The sequence below is a fragment of the Lycium barbarum genome, chromosome 6, assembly GCF_019175385.1.
Source record: "Lycium barbarum isolate Lr01 chromosome 6, ASM1917538v2, whole genome shotgun sequence".
Classification (NCBI taxonomy): Eukaryota; Viridiplantae; Streptophyta; class Magnoliopsida; order Solanales; family Solanaceae; genus Lycium; species Lycium barbarum.
The window spans coordinates 126,124,358-126,136,248 of record NC_083342.1 but is presented as its reverse complement, the minus strand read 5'-3'; the positions used below and the strand labels follow the sequence as shown (position 1 = coordinate 126,136,248).

The following is an 11,891-nucleotide window of genomic DNA, read 5'->3' as shown; positions in this document are numbered from 1 at the left end:
AAATCAAATTAGCGACTTGAATTTTTCAGTCTCGTCCGAATTGTTTTGGGTGAGATCACAAGTCATGGCAAATATAAACAAAATATTTAAATTTAAATACTGATAATGGACTTTTAAAAAATTTTGAAATAAAATTCAACATACATTATCTTTTGATGTCTGAGAATTGTGACAGACAATCCTCATTGTCTTTTTGTCTCCTGAATTTTCAAAATAACCATGCAATATCCTATAAAAAAAAATAGCGACTTGAAATTTTCAGTCTCATTAGCATTCTTTTGGGTGAGATCACAAATCATGGAAAACGTAAATTATGACAATTAAAAAATATGAACCAATTTCAACTAAAATTTAGGATAAAATCTCAAAATCACAAAATTATGTTAAGGACAAAACCAAAAAGCAATTTAAAGTGATGAACTTTATTAAAGTGATGAGTCACTTTAAATATTAGTTTCTTTTAATTAAGAAAATAGTTTTTAAAATAAATTGCATAAATGCCTGGTGGTAAAATCTTATAGGTCATTTTCCACATCTGACTTGCCATGAGTCACTTCCGATAAATTGAGGGCTATTTCTAACAACTTCACTAATGATAGGGGTATATTTGACCAGAAGTACGACGGAGATAAATGTGACTAATATTCAATAATAGAGGAGTATATTTGACCCTTCGCCCGAAATATAATCACTTTATAATAAACCAAGGTATACAAGACATTGATGTCTTTAAGAACCACGTGTGTTTACCACTTAACCATGTATATGTAATTCCCGAGCAAACACAATAATTAAATACTCGTTATTTATGTAATTGTTGACTATAATAACAACCAATCACTTGTATGATGTAAATGGAGTTAGGAGAAGTCACTTTACTATTGTTATATCACACAAAATATATTCTTAACCGGAAACTATATTTCAATTAACAATTTAAAAATGAAAAACATTAAACCCAACCATTTTAACCAGCTATTAATGTTTATAATTCATAGTTTAGCCCAAGAGAACTAATTATTAATTAATACTCCTTGATTTGTGGCCTCTATAAATAGAACGAAACAGCCTCTGCAAAATGTGTGAGTCTAGAACAATTCCCCTGAAAGGTTTTTTGGCATACATAGTTTGAGTTTTTGTTTATATATCAATGGATTTGATATTGGCTTCGAAAAAAGCTGATAAAACAATAGCGGAAGTGGAAGGACTTGGTGGATACTACACTTGGTCAAGTACCCAGTTTCCTGTGCTTAGCCAGAAAAAAGTTGCTGCAGGATTATTAGTTCTTCAGCCTCGTGGTTTTGCTCAACCTCATTATGCTGATTCCTCAAAAATTGGATATGTTTGTGAAGGTATGATATACATATATATTTTTTATAACAGTGATGTTCAAGAGATGATGCGGATCTAAATTGGCAAACTTACTCAAATGACTACCTTATTGTAGCTTCCTACCATTTATAGCTACTCTTTTAAATATTACCATTTGTAGCTACGTTTTGGCAAAATAGTGTATGTTTTCGCGTGTATTTGTTGCCAACAAATACATGAGAACAAGGTAAAAAAAAATATGATCCTTGATTTTAGCCTTTAATGGTGGAGCTATTAAATTAGATATTAATATATATTTTTTTGATGTATTTCAGTGATTTTTTTTTTTCCATAATGTATTTCCGTGTCTTTTTTTTTTTATGTATTTCAGTGATTTTTTTAAAGTATTTTACTGATTTTTTTGATGTATTTCAGTGGCTTTTTTTGATGTATTTCAAATACATTGTGTACATTCCAACTACTATGAAGCCAAATATATTCAAATTTTCGTGTATTTGAATGGATTTCAACATATACATTCAGATACAAGACCAAAAAATTCAAATACATGACAAATACATTCAAAAAAATAATGTGTTTGGCTATCAACAAAATACACTAAAAAATACAAAGACAAATACATTAAAAAATAGTGTATTTGTGAGATGTAGATTTTTGAATGTATTTGTATTTGGCTTTTAACAAATACACATGGCCAAATCTGAGACACTACCACCACCAAAAAACCCTAATCTCTCCAACACCACCAAAATCCTAATCTGAGACACCACCACCACCAAAAACCCAAATCTGAGACACCACCACCACCAAAAAACCCTAATCTTTCCATCACCAACAAAACCCTAATCTCTCCACCTCTACGTCATCTTCTCCGCCGCCATCTCAAAATCAGTCCATCACCGCCGCCACCAACAATGCACACGGCTAGATCTGCAGAGTGAAAAGAGAGAGAGCGAGGGGTGAGCACAGAGAGAGACGGAGAAGAGAGAGAGAGGGGTGGCGGAGAGAGAGAGGGGTGAGCACAGAGGGAGAGGGAGAAGAGAGAGGGGGGCGGTGTGGCCATGGTGGTGGTGGTTGAGAGAAGGGGAGAGATTTTTTTTAGGGTTTTGAGAAATGAAAAATCTGAAATGGGTAGTGATTGAGAAAAAAGAAAGATATATGTTTTTGGGTATGTATTTTTTGATATAGCTACCATTTGTAATTTAGAAAAGTTAATTAGCTACTAAATATAATTAAATAAAAAGATAGTTAATATTAATAATTAGGTCTTAAAAGAAGCTACAATGAATAAAAATTCCATCTAAATTTTACTTTTGGTTATTTTGATGATTATTTCATATATAGAAATAATTTTTGGGTTCAATCAAATATAATCCACTGATGATCAATATCCTCCATCCATCTTTGTGTTCGAACCAACTTGTGTGTATCTTGAATATTTTATCGAATGCTAGCACAGTATTCGATTAACTCTTCCCCACAAGCCTAGACAAATTAAAAAAAAAAAATCACCTAGACTCTGTGATTTGATCATGGACATAAACAGATGCATAATTTAAATATATGGGTTAACTTTGACCTTTGGGTTCTAACGGCTAAACCCATTACGCTTTGAATTATGGATTTAAAACTTAATGTTTCTTGACATTTTGATGATTATTTTTGTACGTCCATTTAATGTAGTGCCAAACATTATGGGTTTAGTTGAACTCACATATGATATGCTCCATCAGCCTTTGTGTTCAAATCAAGCTAACTCGTGCTTCTCTTGATTATATCATTTGATACTTGCTAGTTTATCTCTCACCAACACAATAATTTAGTAACTCTTCACTGTTTCTGCTCTAGGATTTGAACCCTGATTTCTCTCCTTTTTAATTCTTTCCTACCAGCTTATGGTTATGACACGCATTGTACATTTTTCTCGTCAATTATTTCTACTACCATATCTACACCTATTTCGTTTGCACAGGTGAATGCATTGTTGGACTGATCTCACCAGAAGATTCAAAAGAAGAAATTATTAAAATACAAAAAGGGGATGCCTTACCAGTGACCATGGGAGCAGTGTCATGGTGGTACAATGGTGGAAACTCTGAAGTCACCATAATTTTCTTGGGAGAATCGTCTGATGAATATACACCTGGAGAATACTGCTATTTTTTCTTAACCGGAGCTGCGGGTATTCTGAATGGATTTCACAATGAATTCATTGCTCAAATTTTTCACATGACTGAAACTGAATCTGAAAAATTTATAAAAGACCAAAGCAGTTCTAATATTTTAATTAAGATAAATGAAAGGACAAAAATGCCAGATCCATCCAACAAACACGAGTTGGTTTTCAACTTTGATAGTGCAAAACCCAACGTTGAAGTGAAAAATGGTGGAGTTTTCACCACATTAACTGGTAAGAATTTACCGTTGCTTGGAGATCTTGGACAAAGCGCGAATCGCGTAGTTTTGGAAGGTGGTGCATTATTTGGTCCGATTTTTACAGCGGATTCCTCAGTTCAACTGAGCTATGTTACTAAAGGAAGTGGATGTGTTGAAATTGTGGGACTTCTTGGTAAGAAAGTTTTGGGTCCTATAGTGAAGGAAGGTGAATTGTTCTTTGTTCCAAAATTCTTTCCATTTGCTGTGCGAGCTGAGGCAGGAGGAATGGAGTTCTTCTCTGTGATAACATCTTCAAAGTAAGTACTCCCTATCATGTAACTAGGATAATGAAATGAGGAAATTAAACTATATACTGTATATTTTTGTTGAGTTTACAAAACATATCTGTATTTTGAGGATTCAATGACTATCGTAAATGAAATTGGCTATAGTAACCCTCTTCCTCATCCGAACACTGATCAGGCATTCTGGCTATTATTTTCATTTTACTGTAGATGCGTTCAAAAAATGGATAATAGACCATGTAGGAGTTTATCAAATAAGATGACTATTTAATTTGTTATGAGTTTAAATTTTATGTACGGATATAATTAGATTATTTATATTTTAAAATTGCAGATAAATCAACGGACATTAGAATTGATAGTCTTAAAGAAAGTACTAGTAAGTTATCTAATAAAACAGCTGGATGGCTAGGTTAAACTATAACTTTTTTGGGCTAATTTTTAGGAAACCACCGAGAACCCTAATTTTTCGCTTAGATTTCTCGGTGGTGTTGCTAATTTACCAACTAGACTTTGTTTTACTTTATGCTTTTCTTTCTGTTTTATTGAACTATATTAAAAATTAATAAATTAGTCACTGGGAACCACACCAGTGACCTTGTCTTAACAAAAAAAAACGGAAAAGGGCCAAAATTACCCTTGAACTTTGAAAAATAATTCATTCATACCCTTCGTTATACTTTAGGGCCAATTATACCCTTACAGTTATACTATGGGGTCAATTATACCCTTATGTCTAACGGCTGCCACGTGGCATCATCTCAGCCCTTCAAAATTATTTTATCCTCAAATAATTTTTTACCCACTAAAATAACTCAAAATGACCCGAATTTTTTTTTCAGCAAAAATAATACGGAATTATTTTTATATTTTTTCTGGAAAAATAATTCCGTATTATTTTTGCTGGAAAAAAAAATCGGGTCGTTTTGAGTTATTTTAGTGGGTAAAAAGTTATTTGAGGATAAAATAATTTTGAAGGGCTGAGATGATGCCACGTGGCAGCCGTTAGACATAAGGGTATAATTGACCCCATAGTATAACTGTAAGGATATAATTGACCCTAAAGTATAACGAAGGGTATGGATGAACTATTTTTCAAAGTTCAGGAGTAATTTTGGCCCTTTTCCGAAAAAAAAAAAAGTATAACTTAAGTCCTTTAATCATTCCGTAGAAATAGTACTATGAAAGAAGTTTATTTTATTATTCCGAAAGGAAGACAATAGGTGAGCTTAGATGGAAACTAAACGTAGGAATTCATTTTCTTACTTATATACAAATAAAAATGTGAAACAGATAACAAATGGAGGATCAGTGTTAATCAGTTATCTGATCATTAAAAAGAAAGGGTAGCACGAAGGACTCTTGTGTTGATGCAGAGAGCAGGAAAGAAGGATCGCACTTTAAAGGGATGTGATTTAGACAATTTATCCTAATACAAGTATCAATGACCGGTCTTATGATCACATGTTATCTATAGCATGAAAACAGCTTTACTTTTATTCCACGGCTCATGTTTAGGATCATTTATCTGCAGATTGACTAGTCAAAGGCATGTTATAATTCATCAAGAGGAGAAGTAGCTAGCTAGCTAGGGGATAGTTTTGGGGGCGAAATTGAATTAATGTTAGGAGATAAACAGAGAAACAAATTAAAAGAGAGTGCTTATAGACATAAATTCACTTTAAGCACAAGAAAGTCTAAGGTTATATAGACATGCAAATAATTGATATCAAAATAAATATCATGTAATGTTCCATTAATAATTTGCAGGCAAGTATATGGACAACTATCAGGTGGTAAAAAATCAATTTGGGAAGCAGCATCTCCATCAGTTTTAGAGGCCTCTCTAAATGCGTCTCCAGCTGTGATTCAGTCTTTCAAGTCCAAGATTGCTAAGGGCGCAGTGATTGCCCCACCTTCAACAATTTAAGTGGAGTGACTGGCACTTGTTAGACATTCGATCATGTTTAACAAGTGTATAATAATAATATAATATGTTTCTACGCTAAAATAAGATCGCTGATGAAGTAGATCTACACTATTAATTCTACTTCGGTTATACCAAGATTATATATGAGAAATAAATATCTACTACATATGTAAAAGATGGGAGCTTTTGTTTTAGCTTTTCCTGAATGCAAGCTTATGCTGCTGTGTGCTATTATGCATATATGGATTGCTTCTTAAGAATAAAAGGAAAATGAATTTGGTGTACTTCTTTGTATGTCCAATTCTTGTGGTGCATGTGTCTACATCTTGTTAAATCAGTGTATTTGAGGCACAATTTACATCATTAGGCTGATTATTACGCGACACACCTATTAATTTTTAGGCGGAATAGCTTGGGAGACTCTTTATTCGTAAAAGGCTCAAATATGCCATCGAACTATCAGAAATGACTCATCCATGTCACTCGTCAATAGTGGCTCATTTATGCCATCACCTCAATAGTTTGGCTCATTTATGTCATCGCCGTTACCAAAATGGCTCATCCATGCCATTTTCATCGGGTTTTACTATAATTTAGGACTTAAACTTGTGCTGACTTAATCAAACGATGTGGACCTCTAATTGGAGACCACGTGTCATAACTGGTATTGTAAAATCGATGCTAATGAAAAATGGCGTGGATGAGCCATTTTGGTAACGACGATGACATAAATGAGTCAAACTATTGAGACGGTGGCATAAATGAGTTAACTATTGATGAGTGGCACAAATGAGCCATTTTCGATAGCTTAAAGGCATATTTGAGCCTTTTCCGTTTTAGTTTTCCAGATTTGTCATCTCGGTGTCTGTACTCCACGGGGTTTCATTTAGGCCTTTGAACTTGTTTAAAACAGTTATTTTAAACCCCTCTGTCACTGCGTGTTCCTCACTTGCTTTGACAAGGATGACACATCATAGCCACATCAAAAACATTAAAGCCATATCATAGCCACATCGTTGGCCACGCCATTTCTATGTTCATCTACTAAAAAACATTTTTGTCCTCTATTTCCATTTTTTTTTAATCATCAAGGTCATTGGGGCCTAGTGACTATTTTATTATTAAGTACTAGATAAGCACCCAACATTTTCTATCCTCGGATATTACATTTTGATTTGTATAAATAGGATATTTTTGTGCCACAATTTTAGGTTTTGAATGAGAAAAAAAAGTTAGGTTTTGACTCATTTTATAAAAATAGTCTGTGTGTCACAATATGATAGTAATTCCCCGCAGATCTTCATAACTTCTGATGGATAAGCAAAAACTTGCCTTGCCAAAAGTCCTTAAGGATTGTCCGGACTATAGTACAAATTACGTCATAAATTTAAAAATGACTCACGATTATAATTTAAAAAAAAATGACTTACAAGGTTTGGTGGATCTCAGAATATGAATGGTTGGGCAAAAACTTGCTTCATATATGCAAGCAAAATTCTGACGGATCGTCATAATTTCTGATGGATTGGTAAACCTCTCCCTATATGCGGGATTTTTATTATCAAACTTGTCTTTCATTAAACCTATGAGCATTCAACGTAATAAAGCACAGTTTTTTCAAATATTATAAAGTTCAAGAAATTCATATTTCAAGATTCATTTATTGCAGCAAGATCGAAGGTAGCAACGCGATGTGGAAATTAAATTATGTAAAAACAGTGAACGAATGTTAAGAATTCCTTAATTTAGTTTTGATAATAACCTGTTTTGAAAAGAATATTTGTCACGACACACAATTATTTGCTAGAACTCTTGAGATCCAACTTCATTTTATTAAGGTCAGAAGGAACACCTACGTCATCGATACTAATTCGTTGTTAGTTTCAGACTATGTAATTCTGAATAAAAGAATCTATAATTATAGCAGTATGCAATTTATTAAGAAAAATAATAATAATAATCATAATTTAATGTCAAAACAATTGAATCTAACAAACTTATGCTCTAAAAAATGAAAATAAAAGCACTACACGTCATTAGTACATGGAACGAATGATGAAACGGGAAGTTATATCCATCGAAAATCAGAATTATTTCCTAGCGATTGTGTTTTTAGCTTGAACATACCCTTTGAGAAAGATAATTTTAAGAAAATAATTATTACTTTTTTTAATGATATAAATGATTATATATTTTGGACTAAATCTAAAAATTAAAAATATCCAATAATATGACCGGGAGGAGGCAGTAATATATACGTACAACAAAAACAAATTTAAACTATGAATAGGTTCATAAATATGATTATATGAGCAATGGGCAAGTTAATTGGAAAAAGTTGTCGGTCATAGTCATAATAATAAATGACCCCACTTGAAATCAATGCGGCTATATCAAAGGGTTAAAAAGTCAGCACAGCCAAAAACTAATAAAACATGTACAACAATCAAGTTATTTGGAGTAATTACCTAAATACCCTAAAAATTTATCCCTCTTCTATAATAGTATAAAATATAAATATAAATATTTAAAGAAAATTTACTTGTCACACCTACTTCTAAGACCTATTTATGAATAATAACTACCTTTTATTTTATTTATTATTATTAACTATAAATCATTTTTACTTACATATTATAGCTACAATTACTAAGATATGTTCAAGACGTGATTTATAGGATGTGTTATGATGTCTTCCATTTTTAAAAGATTTCATCCAGAATAATTGGCACTATAATTATGCCCAAAAAATAGAAACAACAAAAATACATGTATTGAGAAACATGAAATACAATAAGGTTCATTAAAATACAACCTTATTGTATTTTAATGATTCCACTAAAAATACATGTGAATGCTTAAGTTGATTTGTATATTATCTTCATATCTGCATATGTGGTATATTTGAGATACACTTGTATTTATTTATTTTGGTAAATACAAATGTATATTTCAGTATTCGTATATGTAATTATCAAGAAAATACATATGCATGTATATGTATTTAAACGACTCCAATACAAATACATGTGAATACTTAAGTTGATATGTGTATTGTTTGCATATGTGGTATATTTGAGATACACTTGTATTTATTTGTTTCAGTAAATACAAATGTATTTTTCTGTATGTGTATATGTAATTATCAGGAAAATACATATGTATGTATATGTATTTAAAGGATTCCAGTACAAATATATGTGAAAACTTAAGTGGATAAGTGGTTTATTTGAGTTACAGTTATATTTATTTGTTTCAGTGTCATATTATCATATATATATATATATATATATATATATATATATATATATATATATATATATGTATGTATGTATTTTGTATTGTAATTTATTAACATAATAATCGAGATATTCTCTATGTTACCTTTACCGGAAAGAGTTATATATGCATATTATGGAAGATATGATCAAGACGTGATTTATGAGATGTGTTATGATGTCTTTCATTTTAAAAAAATTCCATCCAGAATGTGGCACTATAATTACGCCAAAAAAAAAGAAGGAACAACAAAAAATACATGTATTGATGAAAACGAAATACAATCGTAAAAAACTAAAAAGTAGCTACAAATGGTAAATATGAAAAAAGTAGCTATAATTTGTTAGAATCTTTCAAAAATATGGTGATTTATGTAAGTTTTGTTACAACTTACTCAAATTTATAAAATTCGTATAACGTTGAACTGTAAATACAATAAGATATATAGTAAACTGTGACTTCTCCTTTTCCAAACAAAAGAACTGATGGACTGAAAAACTGATGGACTGAAAATAAAAAGTAGCTGCATTTAATTTTCATTGTTGATCCAGATATTAATATTTTTAATATTTTAAAAATTACATATTCAAAAGTTAAACAAAATGTAACAATAAATTCTAAGTTGCATCTGTGGTGACTTTCCACACAACAAAGATATTCTTGATTTCACATATTTTCCTACAAAGAAGTATAAAAGTTACTTTATATCCAAAATTTCTACTATATAGAAAAGTGAATCCCATATTAACAAAGATATTCTTGATTTCACAGATTTTCCTACAAAGAAGTATAAAAGTTACTTTATATCCAAAATTGAATAATATGCAACAGCAAATAAACCAATTGACAAAGTGGACCCCAAATATGTAAGCAGGTCATAAGACATAAAGCAACACATTAAATAAATCAGTGGGTCCCACGATTTCAGAAGCTGTGTCGACGAACTTACATTGAAGAAGCTAGGTGGATTCGTCAGGAAGCAACACGTGGAAACATAGGAGGGTTAGTAAATTGCCCTTATTTTTGACTTTATTTATAGAAACACTGACGGACGACGATTCTGCCCCAAACTTACTTTTCTATATAGTAGAAAAATCATCCAACATCCGACAATCACTAAATAAAACCACAAAAAAAAAAAAAAGGAAAAGAAAAGGAAACAACAAACAAAAGAGCAAAGTAAAATTTGCAGAGACTTCAATTAAGCACAGGGTATGTATCTCCACAGTTTCCTAATGGAGAAGCTGCTTTCAGACGTACTCAGATCCTGAAGAATTGTGTCTATTTCCTTTTCAAAATTTACTTTTTATATGAAAAAAAAATGAAAGTGGCTAGAAATGGTATTTTGAAGATCTTATAGCAATTTTTTCCGGTAATAGCTCCGCGACGCAAAAACCAGATCGAGTTATATTTTGTGAAATTGGGTCATTTGAATTAATTCGGGAATTTCCGTTAAATGAAGGGTATATTTGTTAACGTTCATAACAGCAGAGGCATAAATGATCTAAAATTATAACGGAGGATATTTTTAACTATTAAAACAAAGTAGAGGGATATTTTCAACTCTTTTCCCTACTTTGAAATAGTTTAGGTAAATATTGTTTTCACAAACTTAAAGTGTGTAATTAAGAAAATAATTAAAGTTTGAGTATGTAGTTGAAAACTACTCTTCTCGGTAGGATTTTTCTTCGTCGTACATATGAAAATTCTTTATATTGTTGTGCACCGGTCTTTGTTCCCACTTCGGCGTTTTAACACAAGCGGGAGATTCGAGTAATGTATAAATTGCACCGGATGAAGCAAACAAAAGTATACCTTTCTTGGCCTTTTGGCTTAGATCAAATGTAGTATCTGTTCTTATCAGAAAGGCCTTTTGACTAAGATCAAATGTAGGATATGTTCTTATCAGTTTAATATCTGGTATGTGAGCCATCGGGCCACTTGATATTAGCTCAACTTTTTAAGAAAATTTACAGCCCATAATTATTTCTAAGACTTATTTATTAGTAATAGCTAATTTTTTATTAATTATATTTGGTAGTTTAATTATTTATCAAATTATCATCTATAACTTGTTTTTATAACTGCAGTGTATTTTCCTAAAAATAAAGGTACTTCTCTCCCACTTACTCATAATCTTTTTTTTTTTCCAAATATTTTTCTCTCACCTATCAAATCTATTTTCTTCCTCACCCTTCTTTCTCTCTCTGTTCCATCTCCTAGTCTTTTAAATTGATTTTCTTTCACCTATCAAATTTATTTTCTCCCTCACCCCTCTTTCTCTCTTTGTTCCATCACCTATCCTAGATCTCATTTTCTCTTACAAATCAGAAGAATCCTACAGTAGTAGCAGCAGCCATGGTCGACGATAGAGTGAAGCTTTATTAAAAAGAGCCATGGTCGACGACGGAGTGAAGCCATGGTCGACGACGGAGTGAAAAAAAGAGCTCTAACAACGGTGAAGGACAACAGAGTGAAGCTTTATTAACTAGTCCAATTGAAAGTCTTTATCTCCGGATAATGTCTTTTTTGTAGCAATCTGAGACGACTTGCCTCTTTCCCATGAGAACACCATTGATGAGAGTCGTGGAGCTTCATACACACCAAGTGTTTGATAAAATGTTTCAGTATTTCAGTGTATTAACAAATAATATATTTAATTTTCAGTA

The 11,891-nt window shown here is 31.7% G+C and overlaps 1 protein-coding gene and 1 pseudogene across 1 annotated transcript; both read left to right on the top strand.

Moving 5' to 3' along the window:
• Nucleotides 1-1,070: 1,070 nt before the first annotated feature.
• On the top strand, nt 1,071-6,227 carry LOC132598697 (cocosin 1-like). The gene is made up of 3 exons (XM_060311717.1): nt 1,071-1,352; nt 3,305-4,025; nt 5,784-6,227. Exons 1-3 carry the CDS (start codon nt 1,151-1,153, stop codon nt 5,941-5,943), a joined length of 1,083 nt encoding a protein of 360 aa, XP_060167700.1. The 5' UTR covers nt 1,071-1,150; the 3' UTR covers nt 5,944-6,227.
• Nucleotides 6,228-11,033: 4,806 nt separating this feature from the next.
• Nucleotides 11,034-11,203, top strand: LOC132600897 (U2 spliceosomal RNA; annotated as a pseudogene).
• The last annotated feature ends 688 nt before the right edge of the window (nt 11,204-11,891 follow it).

What these genes read in the sequence shown, in the direction of transcription:
- LOC132598697 (XM_060311717.1), top strand. Translation starts at nt 1,151, where the DNA reads ATGGATTTGATATTGGCTTCGAAAAAAGCTGATAAAACAATAGCGGAA. An exon ending in AATTGGATATGTTTGTGAAG is followed by an intron (nt 1,353 to 3,304) that starts GTATGATATACA and finishes TCGTTTGCACAG; the next exon opens with GTGAATGCATTGTTGGACTG. An exon ending in TCTGTGATAACATCTTCAAA is followed by an intron (nt 4,026 to 5,783) that starts GTAAGTACTCCC and finishes AATAATTTGCAG; the next exon opens with GCAAGTATATGGACAACTAT.